General features: G+C 43.5%; 1 protein-coding gene across 3 annotated transcripts in view; it reads right to left on the minus strand.

Annotated features, from left to right (window-relative positions):
- Positions 1 to 24,345, minus strand: part of GRM5 (glutamate metabotropic receptor 5) — a 327,032-nt gene that overhangs the window by 40,192 nt on the left and 262,495 nt on the right. For all 3 annotated transcript variants that reach the window (XM_074956402.1, XM_074956392.1, XM_074956409.1), the window contains exons 5-7: positions 18,853 to 19,099; positions 14,467 to 14,635; positions 7,978 to 8,104 (exon numbers count right to left, since the gene is read on the minus strand). In XM_074956402.1, coding sequence (XP_074812503.1) covers positions 7,978 to 8,104; positions 14,467 to 14,635; positions 18,853 to 19,099 — 543 coding nt within the window. The remainder of the gene's footprint in view (positions 1 to 7,977; positions 8,105 to 14,466; positions 14,636 to 18,852; positions 19,100 to 24,345) is intronic.

The raw sequence follows: 24,345 nt of genomic DNA on the forward strand, positions 1-24,345 counted from the left end.
AAATAACCCCTTTTATATTAAGTCTAATTAGTCTCTTTCCACTGTTTCTGTATCACGCACTCAAACATGAGTGTCGCTGAAAATACAATTATCCACAATATGTCAAAAAAAATCAATGGGGTGCATGGCAAAGGTGCTAGGCAGAATGATCTGTTTCACCATGGAAATACCATAAGGATGTGGGTCATTTAGCCTTTGACATCAGTGCAGCTAAGAAGACAGAGGAACACATTTACTGGCATACTGGTGTTACACAATTTGGCCCTTAGTTACTATATGCAGACTGATATGACATTCATATTGTAGCAGTCTTAGCATGAAAAGCTTTTCATGGCAATAATGAAGTTATCACCATTTCTTAGTGTAACAAAGACATTTGGATTTTTATGAATCATTCTCATTAACATTAATAAAAGTTACCTGTGTGACTCCCATTCACTTTAATGAGAATATGCATCTTATTTATCCTGAAGAAGATTAGGGGGCTGATTCTAATTTCACTGACATTGGCCTAAATCAGGAGTCATTCCACTGAAGTCAATGAAGTTACACCAGTGTAAAACTGGCGGGAGAGCTGATTTGTGATATGTAATCACACTAATGCTTTCTTAAGATAGCACCTGCATGTGTATTCCACCATTTCCCAATATATTATAAGACTAAAGGACCTCAATGACCCATACGTCCAGCTTCCATTTTACCAAAGGATCACTTAATTAATGTTTGCTGGGACCACTTTGGTATTTTATATTCACAATGCTGCCTGTAGACTTCTGGAGCAAAAAACATTAGAAAATGATCTTTTTCTGGCAACTGGCCTTTATACACAGCACAAAGAAACAAGGACTCGTTTTAGGATGACTCCTAACTTTTCAACAGAGGTGACTCATGGGCATGCACTTATCATCAGTTCCAGCCTATTTCATGCCTTTCAAGGTTTATTACTCTTTTTTAGATTCCCTTAATAAAATTCCCACAAAGAGATGAAAACTCAGGCTATTTATTCTCCTTCATTTTATTTGGAGGATGCTAAACTATATCCAATGATTTATTCCTCAATTAAGTTTAAAGGCTGAATGTTGTTTATGAAATGATGATCAGTAGGGTTATCGTATGCACACATTTGCAGATAATTGTTTCTGAGGATGGCATTTTGAAGGAAAGCATTACATAAAGTAAAAGAAGGAAAAGGAAAAAAGATTTTGAACACTATGCCAGATTTAGTGGCCAAGACTAAACTAATGTCAATACTGAAAAATGCATTATACATAAAGGAGCCCAATTCTGCTCCACCAGACATATGCCTGGACACACCTTCCACCTACTTGCACCTCATTGGCAGGGCAAAACATCTGGAAAGCTTGCTTGATTGGTTGGCTGGGGAATCCTCAGCCATAAGGGCATTCCCAGGTGGTATAGATACAACAGCCCTCTCGCCTGCCCCCTAGGGTGCATTGGGGACAATCTCAGGTTGGTGGAAAGGCTTTTAGCAGCTGGGGCAGTTTAGCGCTGTCTGGAGGGTGCACTATGTTGTGCAGAGAGCAAACTGGCCCCAGGCTCACCCTAGGATTGGATGATGGGTGGTACAAAGGTGGAATAAAGCTGCATGAGTATATCTGAAGCTAGAAATTTAGCTGCCTACAAGCCAAGGGGATGAGCACCTCAGAAATAAATTGATATGTTGATAGACAAGAATTTCCCCTCTATTGCTCTTTGACTTGTAAGGGAAAAAGATGTTCGCACCAACACACTGCAAAATTTATATACACTAAGTTGTGGGCACAGTACTCTGATATGCAGGATCTTCTATCCCATAAAAATGTCTCTCAGTCTCTGAGATATGAAAACTACAAATTACAGGCAAGCTCACATGTTGACTGGAAACAGCTACATTTTGTGAAAAATATAGATGACTTTATCTGGAGCACCCTCTCTACAGTGTTACAAATTACATTCATTTGTGACCTTCTGTATCGCTGAACAATTTCTTCAGCAGTGAGAAAAGGGTAGTATTCACCCTTGGGATCTGATCATGATCATGTTGTTTATTTTATTTATTTCTCTGGATTCCTTTGAAACCCTAGAGGCCCTATCATGCTAGGCAATGTATGAATACATAGACCTACTCTGATGACGTTATAATCTAAATGAATAAGATAAACTAAGGGTTTATCTGCATTGTCCCACAGTTTGGACTGTGGGGGTGTTAATAGCAGTGCGTGCCAATGTGCTGCTCTGAACTCCCCCAGTGTGGATGCTGCAGGCGCCCTCTTCAAATAGGATTACATTATCGCAAACTAGGAATCTTTTAGTTTGCACCTGCAGGATCCACACGGGGGAGTTACAGCAGAGCATTTTGGTGCACACTGTTATTCACACCCCATAGTCCGAACTGTAGGGCAGTGTGGACGTAGACTAAGGGTGAGAGAAACAAAATGTTGTTAACCTCATTTTACAGATGGAAAACTCAGGCACAGAGATTTAAGAGCCTTTCCCAAAGCTCACTGAAGTCAGTGGAAAAACCGTCATTGACTTTAATGACTTTTGGATCAATTCCAGTGAAAATCACTCCGCAAAGCCAGGAATTAAACCCAGATCTTCTGAGTTCAAGGCCAACACCTTCACTACAATCTCTCCTCACTAAATACAAACTATCTTGAACAACTAAGACACAGCAGCTCTCCTCAACCGGAAAGGGGAGAAAAAAACCCTCTCCATCCAATGATCCCAGACCACAATATAACTGCTCTACGCCTTGATTCATCCCTTCACTCATTCTTTCTTCCCGCAAAGCCTGGCAAAAACATAATTTATGCAAATCTAATTTTGCAAAGAAAGAAGAAAACAATAAGTTATGATGAAAGCAATAAATGTTCTATACCGCAGAGTGTTTGGAGCCATAAAAGCAATTGTGTAAAATTGCACTCTCCCTGTACCTGATCCTTGTGTGTCTGAGTTACAGCTGTTCAAATTACAGACAAAAGCAAGTTTTTAATGTCATTATAGTGGCAGAGTCAATATGAGACATGAGCAGATCCTGTTCTGCCTTGCGCATTATCACCAGAACTGTCAGCTAATTCCTGACTGCAGTGTCTTTATTTTTACTTATGATGCCATAAGAAGCATAACGGAGAGCTACAGTTGTGACACAGTTCTTGTGTATGTGTGTGCATGCATGATTTTAGCAGCTAGGGTCTGATCCTACCAGGTGCTTTGCATATCATCTCCCAGTTATTTCGGTAGGAGTTGAGGGTGCTCAGCACCTGGCAGGAGCAGGCAATCAGCATCTCAAAGCATCCGTAGAGACTTGCCAACGTAACTCAACCCTGGTCTGTGCTTTTCATAAGCTGTCATACAAACTGTGCCAGAAACCAAGACTGAGCAGTGATTGCTTCCTGGGAACTGGTCACTTTCTGTTGATCTTCTCAGTGAGAGAGCAAGAGAGAGAGAGAGCAACTGTACATAGAACAAAGGAAGGAGTCATCTTGTTCAGTACTTACAAAACTAGATCAGTTTTGATCCTGGGCTCTCACTGACAGAATGCTTTGTATGGAATACAGCATGGAATTGTCAAGCTCTTTCTATGGAAAGTGCACTGCAAATGCCTGTTAACTGGTTTTCTGGGGTTGGGCTCTTCCTGTTTTTTATCCACACTATTAACTCCAAGCCCAGTTTTCATGAAGTATCCCGGGCTCCTACTCACCTGCCCCCAGACAAAGAGGAATGAATGCAACACCCTTTGCAGTCTTTCACTGCTACTGCAAATGGTAATCAAATGGGCTGCCTAAGGGTGAAGCAGATTTTCCCAGTCCCTGCCTCTCCAGGGTTAGAATGCAGTCTCCATACGCAAACCTAGTCCCTGACAGCTAGGGGCTCAGAACAGGGCCATAATCTGGCTACATCTGTCCAATATGACCATCAGACCACAAGACTGGACCACACTTGTAATAATGTCCTTGCTTTATTTTGCCGCATCAAATGAAAACATTTCTTATAACTGTGATGAAAAAAGAAATCTATTTCTGATATTCAGTCTTTGTGTACAAACAGCCGTCCAAACAAAGAAAGAAAAAAGAAAATGAAAACATTTCAATGAACTGTGAAATATCTTCCCTCCTAATCTCATCTGAAGCCAGCTAAGACAATCAAATAGCCAGCACATGCAGAATACATTAGGAAGAAGAACAAAATGTTGCTGATATTAATAGTATCTACCCTCTGTTTCTGCCCCCAAAGTAGCTGCTGCTAAAACTTTGTTGCTATCACTCTTGTGCAGTGTCACAAGTCACACAAAGTGTGACTTATTCCCCCACCCCACCCCCCAAAAAAGGTTTGAAATCAGCCATTAAGGAAAAGGAAACAAAAAAAGAGGAGTCAGCTGGAATAGGCTATCTCCAAGATACACCAAGGCAGCACTGGAATTTCAAACAACACGAATATGAAACTTTATTCCTGAGCCCACTCTTCCTTTTTGGACATAGAAGGCTGTGCCCTCAAAAACAATGTGATCATCTGGGGAACCAGTGGGATATTGTTTCTGATCCAAATTCCACTGCAGTCCCTGGAAGGACTCCCATTCATTTTACTGGGGTTTGGATCCGGCCTGTTAAGAGAATCCCCTTGTTTCTGTCTGAAAATATTTGGATTCTCTCCTTCCGCCACTGTAGAGTTAATGCAGACAATACCCTTGGGTGGGTCATTAAATGAGGGACCTCTGGATCTAAACCCATGAGCTATTATTGATTGAGCTGAAAGACTCAGCTGTGTTAGCTTAAAGGCTGTAATAGTCTCATAAACCTTTATATGGGGGAAGAGAGCCACCCTGAATAACCATGGATGCTATTCATATAACATTTAATGAAGAGTCCTACTGCAAATTTGAAAAGTATCCATCTCTGTCTTTCCTGTGGAACTGCTTACTTAGCTCTTCCTTTTCTTCAATGAGGTCTACATTTTCCAAACGTGACTAGTGATTTTGGGTGCTTCCATTGTTAGATGCCCAGTTTGAGACATTTTAAAAGGGCCTGACTTTCAGAGGGTGAGTGCTCAAAGCTTTCCGAAAGTCAGTCTCTTTTAAGATATCTCAAGCTCCCTTCTTGAGTCACCCACTAGTGCCTCTAAATGAGCACAGGAGATGCTCCACACAGTCTTCTCAACCTCCAGCTGCACTAGGGCTGGGCAAGAGAAGGTGGGGCAAAGCTTCTGATGTAGAGTGGAAGTCCTGTAGTCAGAGCACCCAGACTTCTTTCTCCCCCACCAGTGCCTTCCTGCCTGGCCCCAATGGAATGGAGCCCAGAGCTTTCTTTCCCCACACACCAGCCAAGGGGCACCTGTTTCCCTAACCCTATACACCAACTGCGGGGAGACCTCCAGCAATCAGAGGACACCTGCCAATTAAGAAGCCAGGTCTGCCCATCATCCAACCCAGACCACTACCAGCATAGTCCCATTATCACCCAATCAACCACCCTACTATCAGAGACTTCAGGGCATCCTGCTAGCCACTATTATTACCACAGGAAAAACCACCACCACCACAGCTGCCATGCAAAGGAGCCCCCAAGAGGAGGTACTGGGGAGGAAGGGGTGCAGGCGTTCATGAGACATCAGCGGGGAGGAGATGGAAAGATAGATGGATTTGGGAGTGGGAAGAATATGGAACTGATGGGTTTTGGGAAGGGAAAGCATGAATTGTCTAAGGGGATAAGTATTTTACCCAGGGAATGTTGCATATATGGCTGAAAAGTTCTGAGGGATCCCCTAGTTAAAATTTTGGCCACATATCACTGTTTTCCTGGCCTCTGGTGTTTACTCTTAGATGGTGTCAGAGGTACTTTCCAGTGACTGCTTTTATGAACAGAAATTCTTCCCCTTCCCGTCAATACATTTGGGCTTTAAACTTTTCCTTCAAGTCTTAATCCTCATTTTCTATTTCTGACAATAGTTTTCCACCATTTGTTCTGCCTTCCTTCTTAAAACACATTTGTGTTCTGATGTCCTACAAACATATGAGTAAAGAGATACACCAAGCTCAATTTCTCCCCACTGGCAACCTCCCAGCTCCTCCCCATTACATTTAATCAAGTCTGTGGCATAAAACCAATCCTGGCCATTGAGCAGAGGAAAGATGGAGCCACATTTTGTCGAATGAGCCAGGGGAGATTTTATCAGTGCTCCAATACCTGGCAAATAATGAGATGCTACAGGTGTGGCAAACAGTGAGATGCCATCCTTTTCAGGTGTGGAGTTGATATATTTCCAGGAAGGCACAGCATCGAGCCTCTCATCTGAAGGAGATAGTGGAAGAAAGACTTTTTCCAATCAGCTTTTTATGAATGAAGCTTTGTGAAGCTGTCATTATTACCTATGACACAGCTTTATCTTGCAGTGAGGAGGCAAAGGTTGCTGCAATAGCAAACATAAGGGCATTTCAAGGAGACTAGTGTGTGCTTTGTAAAACTGAAGGAAATTTTCTGCCAGAATACAAAATATTCTCTCTCTCTCTCTCCTCCCCCACCCAAAAGGTTATGTTAAAAACAAGGCTAGACTGAAATGCATTTTCTTTACAAGCTATAAATGCTGGCGACCTTAGATATGATTATAAAACATTATTGCTCCATCCACTCTACAGATCCCCCGGAAAAGCATTTTTCAGAAGCTGGTTTTTAATACAGCGCTAAAGAACAGGGGTCAGATCACACTGTTTGTCACAGAAACCCACAGGTACTTTTATATGTACACCTGTCAGTTTCAGCAACAGTGAGGACATTAAATGGAATTAATCAAGCAGAAGAATGATCTATAAAAATGTAGCAGTGCGTGTATTGATATGAAGCAGTAAGCATGAAAATGGTAAAAAAAAGCTACTTTCTTTAAAATTGTGTATATGGTAAATAGATACCTCAGTGGTGCACACATTAGAATACTATAGCTTTCCTACACGGCAAGAGAAATATTTAGTCTAACAACATCAATATCACCTCTATATCCTAAATGCCAAATTCTGGCTGGCTCTTCAGTGCGCGCGCACACACTCTCTCTCTCTCTCTCCATTATCATCTCATTCTCCCTTCTCCACACCCCACCCATTTGTTTTGTCCATCTTGTCATGAACCAAGATTCCAAACTCTTTGGGGTAGGGACTGCCTTTTGCTTCTTGTTTGCACACAGCCCAGCTAATGAGAACCTAATCCATGGCTGGCATTTGTAGGTGTTAATGTAATAAAAATATTTGAATACTAGCGCTATCATTAGGAAGCTAAGAGAAAACCCGGGCAGTACCAGTGTTGAGGCCACACACCAATGGTCTCAAAATCTGCTAACAGATATTCTGCAGACTTCCTTGCACGGAAACACAGAGGCACATTATCCAGAGCCAGGAAGACAACATTCCAGTGTTTTACCTTAGACTGCCTGGTGTACCCGAGGCTATTACAAATTTTGACGCTTCTTGGATTAGTTGTGTTTTTGGGAGGAGTAATCTGCACAGGAAGTTGTCCAGAGGGTCTCTCAACTGGCTAGAATTTGGATGGAAAACACTGGTGTTTCAGAGAATTATTTTGCGCCTGTTTTGGAGAAAAACAGAGGCACCTAAAACTGGACCCCACTCAACTTCTAAACAACAACTTATCTCCTGCCCATTTTCGGAAAGTTCATATCTGAACCTGCCCCAATGGTTTTGGCTCAGTTTGGATCTAAAACTAGAATAAGCCTCTTTTCTAGATCCAGCGGCTCAGAACTTTGGGAATAGCTCATCCGATGAATTTTCCTCTGGTTTGTGACAAAGATTCATACTTGAAGCATGAATACAGGTGCCAGCCTCAGTTCAAACTTGGACCCAAACTGCAGGCTAAACAAAATCTAAACACCCCTAATATTTAGTTTTGTAGTGCATATATGTCCCCAACTCATGTATAAAGGGTATGAACATTTCCATCGACTTTTGCTGGGTTTTAAACACAACAATAAGTCAGTTACCTGTAAGGTCATAGGTGGGCCAGGAGCCCAGCTGGCACGCCTTGCATGTGTATTCATCAGAGACAAACTCGTTCTCCTTACAAGGTGTACAGGTCCAGCAGCAGCTGACTTCTCCTTTACGGATCACCTGAGATGAATATTTAACAGTGCAATTAGATTTGTTTTTTTAATCGATCTTCTTTAATGCTGCTGAGGTTCCTTATTTGATTTTCAAAGTCCCTTTTTTACTCACTGTTTCTAATAGAGATGAGCCCGTTCTTTTGAGGAAGCCCCTTTTGCTAATATTATTCTTACCATTATAAATCCTTCTGATTAGAACTGGATGATCATTCACACAGCATGAACTGTGACTCATGGGCATCGGGAGAAACAATCACTGAGGATAATTTGCAACCATCTTATAGGCTGAAATAGGGTCAGATAAATCGTTTGTCAAGCAAACAAAGTTGTAAAGATCTAAATCTCTTCCGTGATCATTTACACACAGAAAAGGGGGAATAATATTGTTCACTGTAGATACAGAAATTCACCCAGTTCTAGTCCAAATGTAGCATGAAAAAGTGGGAAACCAGCTTTGCTTCCCTAAGGATTGGGCTGGGATAGGGCTCAGTTTTCATCAGTTTGTGATCAGTCTGAGAAAATTCAGGTTTTATGTCCCTTTTCCAAACCGATTCAGATCAGCTACGTTTTAAATTAACATTTAATATGGAGAATGTAATGTGTGTCCATTTTAACATTCAGCACTGATTTTCACCTCTTTCCATTCAACATGTTACATCCTACTGCACCGTGGCAATTCAAATGTGAGTTTCCCCAAATCCCCATGTATCTTCTCTTGGGCACTGAACACATCTGTGATCCCTGGTGATCTGCCAAGGGCAACAAGAAGGCCTTTCCTCTTTGCGATGAAGTATTCTCTGTGTCGGTGTTCATCACATTCTATCCATTTTTAAACAAGCGCTACCAACTACAGCATTCGGCTGACTTGTCTCGCCTTTGTAGGGATCAGTTCAGAACATGGTTTCACAAGCAAACGTCACGGATTGGGATTTTAATCAAATGCAAAGGAGCACAGTCAACCAAAGTCCTGAAAGGCTGTTGTATAGCGCAGAAACCTGGGAAATAAATCTCCTTCAATGGCTTTGAGCGAGCTTGCAAAAAGAGGTGATTGTTGACATTAGATTCTTAAAGGGCAAAATCACCTGAAGAAATAAGTAAATGAGAAAACAGATGGGAAGATTTCCAAAAAATTTCCTTTGATTGTGAAGGGTTAGGAATACCCACAACTCCCACAGGAATGAGTAAGAATCTCTTCGCAAACCTCAGGATCAAAACCCCTGTTGGATGTGTTTTTTAAATGGACTTTTCAGCTGCTTCACTGTGCATTTCTTTTTAGAGTAGCAGCCGTGTTAGTCTGTATTCGCAAAAAGAAAAGGAGTACTAGTGGCACCTTAGAGACTAACCAATTTATTTGAGCATAAGCTTTCGTGAGCTACAGCTCACTTCATCGGATGCATGCCATGGAAAATACAGTGGGGAGATTTTATATACACAGAGAACATGAAACAATGGGTGTTACCATACACACTGTAACCAGAGTGATCAGGTAAGGTGAGCTATTACCAGCAGGAGAGCGGGGGCAGGGGGAGAAAACCTTTTGTAGTGATAATCTAGGTGGGCCATTTCCAGCAGTTAACAGGAACGTCCGAGGAGCAGTCGGGGGTGGGGGAAATAAACATGGGGAAATAGTTTTACTTTGTGTAATGACACATCCACTCCCAGTCTCTATTCAAGCCTAAGTTAATTGTATCCAGTTTGCAAATTAATTCCAATTCAGCAGTCTCTCCTTGGAGTCTGTTTTTGAAGTCTTTTTGTTCTAATATTGTGACCTTTAGGTCTGAAATAGAGTGACCAGAGAGACTGAAGTGTTCTCCGACTGGTTTATGAATGTTATAATTCTTGACATCTGATTTGTGTCCATTTATTCTTTTACATAGAGACTGTCCAGTTTGACCAATGTACATGGCAGAGGGGCATTGCTGGCACATGATGGCATATATCACATTGGTAGATGTGCAGGTGAACGAGCCTCTGATAGTGTGGCTGATGTGATTAGGCCCTATGATGGTGTCCCCTGAATAGATATGTGGACACAGTTGGCAACGGGCTTTGTTGCAAGGATAGGTTCCTGGGTTAGTGGTTCTGTTGTGTGGTGTGTGGTTGCTGGTGAGTATTTGCTTCAGGTTGGGGGGCTGTCTGTAGGCAAGGACTGGCCTGTCTTCCAAGTGATGGGTCGTCCTTCAGGAGAGTGATGGGTCGTCCTTCAGGATAGGTTGTAGATCCTTGATGATGCATTGGAGAGGTTTTAGTTGGGGGCTGAAGGTGACAGCTAGTGGCGTTCTGTTATTATCTTTGTTGGGCCTGTCCTGTAGTAGGTGACTTCTGGGTACTCTTCTGGCTCTGTCAACTTGTTTCTTCACTCCAGCAGGTGGGTATTGTAGTTGTAAGAATGCTTGATAGAGATCTTGTAGATGTTTGTCTCTGTCTGAGGGGTTGGAGCAAATGCGGTTGTCTCGTAGAGCTTGGCTGTAGATGATGGATCGTGTGGTGTGGTCTGGGTGAAAGCTGGAGGCATGTAGGTAGGAATAGCGGTCACTAGGTTTCCGGTATAGGGTGGTGTTTATGTGACCATCGCTTATTAGCACCGTAGTGTCCAGGAAGTGGCTCTCTTGTGTGGACTGGTCCAGGCTGAGGTTGATGGTGGGATGGAAATTGTTGAAATCATGGTGGAATTCCTCAAGGGCTTCTTTTCCATGGGTCCAGATGATGAAGATGTCATCAATGTAGCACAAGTAGAGTAGGGGCATTAGGGGACGAGAGCTGAGGAAGCGTTGTTCTAAGTCAGCCATAAAAATGTTGGCATACTGTGGGGCCATGCGGGTACCCAAGCAGTGCCGCTGATTTGAAGGCATACATTGTCCCCAAATGTGAAATAGTTATGGGTGAGGACAAAGTCACAAAGTTCAGCCACCAGGTTTGCCGTGACATTATCGGGGATAGTGTTCCTGACGGCTTATAGTCCATCTTTTTGTGGAATGTTGGTGTACAGGGCTTCTACATCCATAGTGGCCAGGATGGTGTTTTCTGGAAGATCACCAATGGATTGTAGTTTCCTCAGGAAGTCAGTGGTGTCTCGAAGATAGCTGGGAGTGATGGTAGCGTAGGACCTGAGGAGGGAGTCTACATAGCCAGACAATCCTGCTGTCAGGGTGCCAATGCCTGAGATGATGGGACGTCCAGGATTTCCAGGTTTATGGATCTTGGGTAGCAGATAGAATGCCCCAGGTTGGGGTTCCAGGGGGGTGTGTGTGCGGATTTGTTCTTGTGCTTTTTCAGGGAGTTTCTTGAGCAAATGCTGTAGTTTCTTTTGGTAACCCTCAGTGGGATCAGAGGGTAATGGCTCGTAGAAAGTGGTGTTGGAGAGCTGCCTAGCAGCCTCTTGTTCATATTCTGACCTATTCATGATGACGACAGCACCTCCTTTGTCAGCCTTTTGATTATGATGTCAAAGTTGTTTCTGAGGCTGTGGATGGCATTGTGTTCTGCACGGCTGAGGTTATGGGGCAAGTGATGCTGCTTTTCCACAATTTCAGCCTGTGCACGTCGGCGGAAGCACTCTATGTAGAAGTCCAATCTGTTGTTTCGACCTTCAGGAGGAGTCCACCCAGAATCCTTCTTTTTGTAGTCTTGGTAGGAAGGTCTCTGTGGATTAGGATGTTGTTCAGAGGTGTGTTGGAAATATTCCTTGAGTCGGAGACGTCGAAAATAGGATTCTAGGTCACCACAGAACTGTATCATGTTCGTGGGGGTGGAGGGGCAGAAGGAGAGGCCCCGAGATAGGACAGATTCTTCTGCTGGGCTAAGAGTATAGTTGGATAGATTGATAATATTGCTGGGTGGGTGAAGGGAACCACTGTTGTGGCCTCTTGTGGCATGTAGTAGTTTAGATAGTTTAGTGTCCTTTTTCTTTTGTAGAGAAGCAAAGTGTGTGTTGTAAATGGCTTGTCTAGTTTTTGTAAAGTCCAGCCATCAGGAAGTTTGCGTGGAAAGTTGGTTTTTAACATCCAACTGCTGTCAGTTGCAGTTGATTGCACTGTAACCCCTCCCGCAATTTATCCAACCCTATTTAACTAAATCTCCTTTTTTCAACTGCAGTTATTTTCCCCAGGCCACTCTCCTGCTGGTCATTCTAGTGATTATTCAAAGAGTTTTGATGTCTCCAGAATATTTCAGGTGTTCTGGGTTGTACTGTATTTGGTTTGCATAAGGCCATACAGGAAGGGACATGCTGGATGCTGCTGTATAATGGGACACTGTTGCTTTGTGTGATCTAGATTCCCTGGGTGAAATCCTGACTCCACTGAAGTCAATGGTAAAACTTCTGTTGACTTCATTCAATGGAGCCAGGCCTCATCCCCTGTTTTAGCACATGGGCTTTTGTCCATGAAAGAAAATTTGGGATTTATACTCAACAATCAAATGTAAAAAGAAAGAGGATTACAGATATGGGTCCTGATGCAGAACATTTAACTTTAAACACATTCTTAAGTGCTTTCCTGAATTAGGATCCACAGTGAAGAGTAGAATCTGGCACTAACCAAATCCTGGATCCAAACATGCCTGAAATTTCAGAAGGTTTAGACCCAGCTCCAAAACTTGTGTCCTGGGCCTATCTCTAGTACAGTGACGCTGTTTGCCACACGTATTGCTTGTTTTGAAGCTAGATTACTAAGTTTAACCCCTATGAACACTTATTGTTATTGCAGACCATGGCCTGATTCGGATCACACATTGCTATCTCTTTTTGCTTCGGTGAGTTACTCCTGATTCGCATCACTTTCACTGAGAGCAGAATCATGTCCACGTTCCTGTGCTCTTGGAGGATTGGGCCAAAAGAAATCTGATGAGGTTCAATAAGGATAAGTGCAGGGTCCTACACTTAGGATGGAAGAATCCAATGCACCGCTACAGACTAGGGACCGAATGGCTAGGCAGCAGTTCTGCGGAAAAGGACCTAGCGGTGACAGTGGACGAGAAGCTGGATATGAGTCAGCAGTGTGCCCTTGTTGCCAAGAAGGCCAATGGCATTTTGGGATGTATAAGTAGGGGCACAGCGAGCAGATCGAGGGACGTGATCGTTCCCCTCTATTCAACACTGGTGAGGCCTCATCTGGAGTACTGTGTCCAGTTTTGGGCCCCACACTACAAGAAGGATGTGGATAAATTGGAGAGAGTCCAGCGAAGGGCAACAAAAATGATTAGGGGTCTAGAGCACATGACTTATGAGGAGAGGCTGAGGGAGCTGGGATTGTTTAGTCTGCAGAAGAGAAGAATGAGGGGGGATTTGATAGCTGCTTTCAACTACCTGAAAGGGGGTTCCAAAGAGGATGGCTCTAGACTGTTCTCAATGGTAGCAGATGACAGAACGAGGAGTAATGGTCTCAAGTTGCAATGGGGGAGGTTTAGATTGGATATTAGGAAAAACTTTTTCACTAAGAGGGTGGTGAAACACTGGAATGCGTTACCTAGGGAGGTGGTAGAATCTCCTTCCTTAGAGGTTTTTAAGGTCAGGCTTGACAAAGCCCTGGCTGGGATGATTTAACTGGGAATTGGTCCTGCTTCGAGCAGGGGGTTGGACTAGATGACCTTCTGGGGTCCCTTCCAACCCTGATATTCTATGATTCTATGATTCTCTTTTCAAACAGATGTCAAATTGTGCCATTGCATCTTCTCATTCGGGGGAGTCCCTTTGCCCCCTTAATTATAGACTAACACAACTTGCAAACTGCAGACCGCTAATGAAAAAAGGAACAAAAGCAAAACAAAGTTGTGATTTTAGCAAATCCAGCAAGTTACTTACCTTTTCATGAGATTCTCCTTTAAACATATTATTAATAATAAATGAAAGATTTTTCCTGTGTTTACTGTATTATTGTTAATAAGAAGAAATTAAGGGCTCTTAAGAGCTAAGGCTAGAAATTTCAAAATTGCGTGACTAAAAGTTATATTCCTAAATCCAGATTTTAGCACCTAAACGACGATAATTATTATGAGTTTATTTTCTTTGGGCTGGTCCTTTAGGCCCCAGTCAGGGATTGAGACCCCATTGTGCTAGGCACTGTACAAAAACACAGAACAAAAGGATGGTTCCTGCCCAAAGAATTTACAATCTAAGTATAAAACAGGAGGCAACAGATGGATACAGACAGACAATAGGGGAGCACAAGAAAAGAATGAGACAATTATGAAAAGAGTAGCAAGAAGCAGTAATCACATAAACAACTTTTTGCACTTTTTATTAAGGTGCCAAAACTGGTTTAAGGTCTTAACTTTAGGTTCTTATGGTTGAAAATTTTGACAAACATTCTGGGTAACATTTCACGACTATGCAAATAATACATCAATACAATAAAAAAGCACCCTATTTACCTTTATTTGGCCTTTTTCACATGGTTCACTGCAGACAGATCTGATGACAGTATTTTTCTTTGACCATATTTCATCGTCATCCATCTTCAATTCACCATTGTCCCAACTTCCAACATTGATATAGTCAAAGTAATCCTTCCCCATTTGCTTAAAATTCATAATCTCATACCTTGCGAAACACAAAATGAACAAACAGTTGAGTTTAGGATACAGTCACTAAATCTTTTCGATTTAAAGGAGCACTATCAAATCAAAATCTAATTAATTAAAAAAAAGTTAAAAGTATTTTCTAGTGCTACATGGACCACTGAGTCTCCCCTGCCTATTGTTGTAATTATATAAGCATATTATCCTATAATTTTTAAAACAAAGTTTTTCTCTCCCCTGTTGCTGTGTGAAAGATCCCTATAGAGTATGGGAGAAACTGACTGACACAAAGCAGGGGAAACAGTGAAACTGACTAGACACAAAGTACTGCCAAATGCACTAACTCAGTGGTTCTCAAAGCCGGTCTGCCGCTTGTTCAGGGAAAGCCCCTGGCTCGTCGGACTGGTTTGTTTACCTGCCGCATCCACAGGTTTGGCTGATCGCGGCTCCCACTGGCCGCGGTTCGCCACTCCAGCGGCGCAGGCCAAGGGACATGCTGGCCGCCCTTCCCGCAGACCCCATTGGCCTGGAGCAGCGAACCGCGGCCAGTGGGAGCTGCGATCGGCTGAACCTGAGGACGCAGCAGGTAAACAAACCGGTCCGGCGCGACATGGGCTTTCCCTGAAGAAGCGTCGGACTGGCTTTGAGAACCACCGCACTAAATGAAACAATAAAAAAGGAAAAATGTTGTTCTCTAATCTCTGTGAGCTCTATCTGGGGTTCTTCTATGGTTCCCATTATTGTACTGTCTGAGTGATTGACAGTCTTCAGTGTATGTGTCCTCACAACACCCAGGTGAAGTAGGGAAGTACTGTTAGCCCCTTTTAAAGATGAACTGAGGCACAAAGCGGCTTTCCCAAGGTCACACAGGAAGCCTTTGGGATAGCTGAGACTTGAACCCAAGCCTTTTAAGTCCCTGAATAGCACCCTAATCACTGAATCATCCCTCCTGCTAGCCTAGTAATTTTAGGGTTCAGTTAGTGGCAACAACATACTTGGAGAGTAGTGCGGTTTTTTAAGGTTATGCTAACAACCTCTCCCTTACTGAGTATCTTAATTGTACAGAAGAAGATTGCACAAGACATCAGTGCATGACTATGAAAGCAAATGCTCAATTAATTTCAAAATAGATAGTGAAGTTGAGTGCAACATAGTCACTGCAAGCATTTATAAAAAAATTAGTGACTATTAAGTGCTTAAATTGATAATTAAAATTGCTGCAGACAGTGGGCAAAAAATGGGGCCACAAAGCCAAGCCACTCTGTCATGTTTACAAAAGGACAGATATTACTCAAAGAGTAACATGGGAGTTCCCTGTATGCACAGGTTGGTGAGTCACCTGCATTAGTTTAAAGGTCTATTAAGCAAGATAAAAATGTTTTGATGAAGTGCTTAACACACAGGGACTCAGTGGGGATATAGTACCTCACACTGATATAGCTCCCAGTGTGCCCCCAAAAGCATAACAATTACATCATAAACAAAACATTTACGCAGCATTTTTCATCCACAGATCTCAAAGTATTTTAAAGGAAGATATCATTATGCCTGTTTTACAGATGGAGAAACTGCGGCTGGGAGATGAAGAGACTTGACCAAGGTCACACAGTCGGTCAGTGGCAGAGCTATAAGCACCATATCAAGTCCTGTGCCACCGAGAAAGAAAGTAAAAGCTAATGGTAAGATTAAGTGTTATTGAGTGATATCAGAAGCTGGTTTAACATTATAGCCCAGAAGAAACAATTAATCCACCACACAGCCAGGAAGAAGAGTTGTATTTTAGTGCAGTGGTTCTCAAAGCCGGTTCGCTGCTTGTTCAGGGAAAGCCCCTGGTGCGCTGGACCGTTTTGTTTACCTGCCGCGTCCACAGGTTCGGCCGATCATGGCTCCCACTGGCCGCGGTTTGCTGCTCCAGGCCAATGGGAGCTGCGGGAAGCGGCGCAGGCCAAAGGAGCCGTAATCGGCCTAACCTGCGGACGCGGCAGGTAAACAAACCGGTCCGGCGCACCAGGGGCTTTCCCTGAAAAGCGGTGGACTGGCTTTGAGAACCACTGTTTTAGTGGGTCTGGGTCATATTTATTTTCCTTGCTCTTTTGGGCAAAAAATGATCACCACTTCAACAAAAGATTGTCTAATCTTGTGCAGTGTGGCAACAAAACAAACCTTAAATTAAGCAAGAAGAAATGCTAGGTTGGTTTGAATGACACTTACACAATGTGTCATTGTATGACTATGTAAGACACATACACAATGATGAAGGAGCTCAACTAGAAAGGGGGATCACCTGTAGAAATGGAAAGACCCCAAAACAAATAGGTCTTTCAGAGAGATTCATGGACACGTTATCACAGCTAATCAAAGCCACTCCCCCACAATTAAATGTTCCACTCAGAATGTTGCCTGATGATGGTACAGCCTGGCACTGGGATAAGTGGCAAAAGACGACCTTTTGGGGATTTAAAAAAATAGCTGTCCCAGAAGTACCTATGGGATCCATACTTAGCTTCCTTAGAATAATGCAACACTCCTTATAATACTGTTTTATGAGGATCACCATTCAGAAGGACAAACTTTAATGCCAATATTTCACAGTCTTCTGGAGCCAAAGACAATGAAACCTGAAGTCGTTACAAAAGAACTCTGTGCAAACATCACATTGGGAAAAATGGAAGGGAACTCCTAATAAAATATAGTGAACTATTGCCCTTTTCCTTCTATATCTCGCAGAAGTCCTGTTCTCAGAATAGGACTGGCAGAAATTCCTAGTGCTATGAAGTCCTTTACCTACCTTGGTTGTTCAGTAGCTACTGCTACATTGAAACTAGCTTGAGATAATGCTGTGGGGACTGTAAGGTGCTTTCGGGAGCCAGGGACCAGACGCTAATGTAAGTTTCCAGCATTGTCCAATCCACAGGCAAAATACTTATTGCAAACTCAGTTTCAGAACATACGAATTGGCATGGTGAAGGTGGTGACTGCAGTTACCCTGTTGCTATAGTCCAGTGTGAACACTAATGCCCTCTTTACTTGGGTTTCAATTCCTTCTTTAGAGTTTCCATAATATTGACCAGCTAATAATTTTCTTCTTATGAAAGACAATTCCTTACATGTTACTTTGTTTTCTCCAAGTGTTCTCCTTCTCGCTCTCCTAAACAAATGGATTTAAATCCTCCATGAGCCTACCTGTGTGCTTTAAGTTAAGCATATGCTTAAGGGCTTTGCTAGTTCCAGCCTAGAATGCCCAGCATCTTGCAGGATCGAGCATTTGTTGTGTATTGTCAAAATCTTGAGCTCTCTGGGGCATGAAGTGTATTTGTGTTATTTATTTGAACACGAGGGCACTGAGGCACAACAGTAACAACTGTAACACCAATTTAGATCCCCCTGTCACTGCATCCCTCCCTGTCCCAACCCCCCCGGGCACCCATCCCCCTCACTGCACCCCCATGCCTCTCACTGCATCCCTCCCCGTCCTACCCCCTGCACTCCCATCCCCCTGTCACTGCATCCCTCCCCGTCCCACCCCCATGCATCACCATCCCCCATCTCTGCATCCCTCCCCGTCCCTGAGGGAGGGGGGATGGAGTGAGCGGGGGTGGGGCGTTGGGAAGGTGCGGGGCAGGGCCTGAGGGAAAGGGCAGGGCAGTGGGCGGGGTAAGGATGTTCAGTTTTCTGGAATTAGAAAGTTGGCAACCCTAATGCAGATATTTAAGACAGGGAAGAGGTGGGGATGAGTTCTGATTCTTTCTCCTACTATTGCTAACTACAGTTGCTGGAGTCCTGAAAGAACTAGGGACCAGTCCAGCTAGAAGACAAAGCAGAAGCTAGGAAATAGAGGTAGACCTTGCTAAAAAGGCTTCTTCTTCATACCTGAAAAGAAAATGTTGCCCAATCTTTATAACTAGAGCTGGATTTAATAATGTGTCTATCACTGGGCTGAAAGATCACAGAACCCAGGTCTATGTTTTTAAGTAACGAGGTCTTTAGAACCTTTCCTCCTCTATATGATACATTAGTTTGCACATGGAGAGCCATGCTTTACTCAGTGTACACTCAGTGAGGCAGGACTTCTTGGCAACCACATTCCCGCACTGAGTAAAGAGCACAGTCAACCTGGAGCCCTTCCCTTGGTGAGTGAGCATCTTGTTGGGGATGCCCTCTATGGTCATGATTAAAATCATGAGTAAATAACAAAGCAGCATATCTGGCATTGCGCTTTCTGATAAATATTCACAGTACCTTCCTGGTGAGTCTCCATTCTCATCGAACAAGATCACCTCCCCAGAAACCCCAGTGAAGTTAGTCTTCATGAGAGAATCCAGGAGTTTTTGACCATCTATAGGCTTCATGGCATCACAGAGACCCGCATAGCCTGGGCATAGTGACATCTGCATGTTGTGAAGACCGTACGCCATAGAATATATGGCATTGATTACGAATCCCATTTTAGAATCTTGAACATGTTGCGTTTTGAGAGTCAACTGACCTGTTAGGAAACAGCACAAAGTTTAGTCATTGCCATAGACAAAAACATGATGAATCTTCAAACGTTTTTGCTGTGTATCTATTATTAATATTTAAAAACCCTCTTAAGAGACACTAATCAGTATAAGCAGTATATATATATATATATATATATATATATATATATATATATAAAGGGTGGAGAGAACAGGTCCTCTTTTAAACATCTCATGATCCTGTTGGTCTCCATCTCAATGAAGCAATAGAATCTGTGCATCCTCATTTTCAGTTATCCCTCTTTCACCCTATATTTTGTGTGTGTATGTATCTATTATAACATACTGTAATACTTGGAGGCTCCCAGGAAGTGACCACAGTCTATAAGATTCTTTCCACTGACCTCAAAGCTAGTTGATTCAGCCCTTTGTGGTTGGTGTGCCACAGAGGGTGCCTATGTAATAGGAACCGTATGCATCATCTTCTGTGTTTCCGGATTTATGGAGAAACCAAGCATTCAAAAATAACTAGATAAGTTCATGGAGGATAGGTCCATCAATGGCTATTAGCCAGAATGGGCAGGGATGGTGTCCCTAGCCTCTGTTTGCCAGAAGCAGAGAATGGGCGACAGGGGATTGATCACTTGATGATTACCTGTTCTGTTCATTCCCTCTGAATCACCTGGCATTGGCCACTGTCAGAAGACAGGACACTGAGCTAGATGGACCTTTGGTCTGACCCAGTATGGCCATTCTTATGTTTTTATGTAAGGAATCGAGAAATCCACTACAAGCCAAGATGCTACCATGGAAATGAAATCTTGAGTGGAATTGGCAAACTGACATTCTGTCAGCAAAGCGGTCTTATTAATATCATACAGCTACCTGATCGTGTAGTAGCCACAGCTCCTGCTGAAATCTCTGGGAGTTGTGAACACTCAAAACCTTTCAGGATTATGGCTTCTGTGAGTTACTCAAAACTGAATCTTCCTATATTTGGTAGTAGGTCTGAAAGTTAATGGGATATGTGGAATTGGAAAGGAGCATCTAACTGTCAGTCGACCCTATAGAATTTTTGTCTGGTAACAGTGTTAAAGGACACAAATCACTGGTTTTAGGCCTCACATGTAGATAGCCTAGATTATCCCTTGCACTGCAAGTGCAGAGCAACCCTGAAGCTAGCTTAGCTGCCTGCAAAAGCATCACTTCACCCTACGTGGATCTCCAGTGGTGTGCAGCTGAAATAACAGTGCCTGTCTCTCCTTCTTGCAGTCCACATGGCTGATGATGAGAGGGTGTGGCCAGGGCTCCCACGGGATTCCTGGCTACCATAACAGCCTTCCGCTCTTCATAACCTCCCTAATGTGGGGTTTCCTTTTCTTCAGTCCCATCTCTGCAGGGTTTCCTCTTCCACACACCAACCTGATGCATTCTCTTTACCTTATCCTAGGGACAGTAACCGCCCCTCTCCCTGATGAAGACGCCAATAGAGAAGCAGTGAGGAGCAGAAGTGTAAATGGAAGCAGATTACGGTTTAACGAGAGAGGGAGGCATTCCACATCTGTAGTGGGCTGGGTTCTGAGGACAAGTTAACCCATCTGTCCCTTCACAAGAGACAAGTTACTCATTCAGAAAATTAATGTGATCCTTTTCTGTTAGAAAGAATGTTCAACTTTATGAAGAAAACTTTTGTAAGGAAACCTGACTGGTTAAATAAATACATCAAATTTGAAAGTTGGCCAACTTGGTCATTCTGCTCAGACACATTCTATTCAGGGGATTCTGTATCCACGTGGTGAAAGGTCAAAACAATGAACTGACTAAATTTCAGGAATGAGCATCAAACCCAAACCTGTGACTCATGAAAGACTTCAGTACTTAACACATTTAAAGAGAGTTAGGATCTGTTTAAGAAACCTGCCCAGCTCAATCAATACTTCCACCTTTTAACAAGCTTTTAAATATACTAGGTAATGGCTCCTGGATCTGTTTTGCTGCCTCCTTTGGAATTAAAACCTGTGCAAGGCAGAAGGCCGGACAGGAGTTTACAAGGATTGGGAGGGCTCCTCACCAGAGGACTGCAGCCAAAACAAACACAAACCCGCACCTCCTGGAAGGTTCCCATATAGTGAACTTGGTTTTTCATCCATTTCCAGATATCTTCATGTTTTCCAGTACATCAGATCTTCTGGCACAATCCCAATCAGTTATTATTATTATTATTATTATTTTATTTATACTAAAGCAGTGTCTAGAGGCCCCAGCTGAATTGGGGACCCTACTGTGCTAGGTGCTGCTCTGAACATTTTACAATCTAAAATCCCAATCCGGGGAAAAAAGAACAAACGTGCTAAATTTTAAGCCCACAATTAGTTCCATTGTTGACCCCCCACACCCACCCTGGTCCAGCGGCCCATAGGTATATTGTCCAATTACAAAAGGAGGTATCTGACATGACTTTTCACATGGTGCTGGAGAACTAGCCTGTTCTTCACTCGCCTAGCAGTGGCGACTCCTGTCCCGTAGGGCTGGGCCCAGCTCCTGTGCTGTGATTCACTGAGCGATGTTGCAATGCCACTCACTCAAATTTGGCCCAGCTGCCCCTCCTTCACGACCTAGGGGCAGCAAGGCCAAACTTGAAAGGCACTGCTATGCTTGTCACCAGGTCAGCGTGGAGAGTCAGGCCCAGTCCCATAAGACAGGAGCCACTGCTGCCTGGTGAATGTGCAGGAGGCTTGCTTTCCAGCCCTGCCCCCATCAACCACTCCAGGGGCCCCCCTCCACACTGGGTTGAGATTAGGTTTGTGGTGGGTGCAGCAGGCATGATCGATCTCATGTGTGAAATACACAGGCATGACAACAGGTGTGCAATTAACAAGCCAAAAGATATAATGGAAAGTGGCATCACCAATGACTCTTCGCCCCCCCACCCCACCCCCATTGCAAAACCTGGCTCTGACACTGTCTCTCCTCAGAGAGGGTTTGGGCATGTATGTGCCTGACAAGAATATTCCCTGAGAATATAACAATTAATGCAACAACAAAAAAGTCTTGGAGGGGAGATAAAACCTCATGCTGCATTAAGAGAATGTTTAACTAACTATTAGTGAGACCAATTGGAGAGCAATTCCTATGTTCCTGTGTTTTAGTGACCTCTTGATTTTAATGTCCCTGGAAAATGCATTAATTGAAGATTTTATTTGTCATTATTGCTTTACTTCTAGTATACAATACTAATCTCTTACCTTAATTCCTTATCTTTCTGCTGCTTCCCTCTTCCTGGTGTTTCATCTTTCATACATGTCTCTCCTTTATTGTTTTTAAATTACTTCTTGCATATCCTGTTCAATTTCATTGGTCTTCCTATCCAGAGTATATTTACGGCTAGATGACATTAATAACCTTCAGCATCCATTAATTTATCTTCCAAGATCTTATCATTCCCCATTGTGTCCCATTGCGTTATCTGATTTGCCGTTAATCAGCATTTTATGCACGCTTGCAAACATTAGCTATGCTGAATGTCAGGCTGCTTAACTTTTTTCCTTTTTTTTTAGCTTGGTCCTTTGGCCTACTTTAGTCATAGTCACATTGAGAGGCACCCTACAGGGTTTCTTTTATAACCTCCGAGTGTTAACAACTTGTTGGCAGCGCTCATCCAGCCAAGAGAGAGTAGACTGGATGCTACTCAGCCTCACGTATCATCGGCAAAACTGTCAGCTACATTCCAGCCATCTTTATCATTCATGAATTGCTGCACCGCGCACCCCCTCCCACACCCAAACTCCCTCCCTAAGCCTGCACCCTGCACCCCAATCCCCTGCCTCAGCCTGGTGAAAGTGAGTGAGGGTGGAGAGTGAGCAACGGAGGGACGGGGGGATGGAGTGAGCAGAGGGTGTGGCCTCAGAGAAGGGGTGAGACAGGGGCATGGCCTCAGGGGAAGGGGTGGGGCCGGGGGCAGGGCAAGGATCTTTGGGTTTGCGTGATTAGACCGTTGGCAACCCTACCGGGCGGGCATGTCAAAGCCCTGGCCATGCTGTAAGAGTGTGCCCAACAGCGCAGCCAGCAGCTCGCTGGGCACCAGCCAGCACAGGCACAGCAAACGCCCAAATGTCAGGTGGACCGCGTCCGCACATGGGGGGTCCATTGACTCTTCTGCCCGGTGGCCCGGAATTGCTGTCGGGGGGCAATTGTTGCGAGCAATTTCATACGTAATGGGAATAATTGTGATGTGGGCAGTCATAAGGGGGAATAAACAATGAGCTCTACAATATCTTTTCCAAACAGTCACTATTCTGGTTACAACCACACATTAATCCTTAGGGGTCCATCCTGGACCTGAGAAACCTCCCTGACAGAAATGTAATCACAACCAATATGTTTCTGTGAAATGTCTTGTTCTCCATGAATCGGCTTTGTCTCGTGGAAATCATGTCATTAAAAAATTCCTGACCATCTTTATGAAAGATTGCTGTGTGCCTGCACTGGGGAACAAAAGGGGGCTACATACATCCCCAGGGCCCATGCAGAAGGGAAGTAGCTGCTGCCAAATGGCACTGGCCACGCTCTCCTTTGAAGGCTCCACCCCACCAATGCACCAGTCAGAGCACCCAAGATGGCACAGAGTGGGAAGTAATCTGTGCCAGTAACAGAACTAGCTCAAATTTCATCCACCTTGGGGAAGCAGGGGCCAGATTGTGGCTCTGAGAAGCACAGTTTGGTTCCTTCCCTGTTGTTGGGCAGTGCACCAATGTGCTTGGCCCTTAATGGAGGAGGATGAGAGGATTACAATCCAGTCCTTAATCATGACTAAAACGTAGGAGTGGTGCGAAAGTTCACCAGGGGGAAAATATGTCTATAAAACTGTTTTGTCATTGAAAACCATTTCATACTGTCAAAAGATGAAAGGTGACCTAAAAGATCTTTCCCTTCTCTCATCTCCGGTCCTGATTTTCAGAGGTGCTGCACTCCCACAGCTCCTGTGAACATTGGGTGAAGTGGTGGGCACTCAGCTTCTCTGAAAACCAGATTTCCTCGGTCTATGACTATGAACTTTTTTTTTAAACCTGCTAATTATTTGTTTCATTCTCCTGAGGTAATGTTTTTTTCCTAATTAAAAATAATAGGCGTAATAACTGTAACGATAGATTACATGTAAAATCCACAGTAATCGAAATTAAGTGGAAAATTGAACAAGCGTATTACATTACAATGCACACAATTACTCAGCCTCAAAATTAACAGCTCACAAACTGTGCTGTTAATTAAAGTG

Source organism: Natator depressus, chromosome 1 (assembly GCF_965152275.1).
Source record: "Natator depressus isolate rNatDep1 chromosome 1, rNatDep2.hap1, whole genome shotgun sequence".
Lineage (NCBI taxonomy): Eukaryota > Metazoa > Chordata > Testudines > Cheloniidae > Natator > Natator depressus.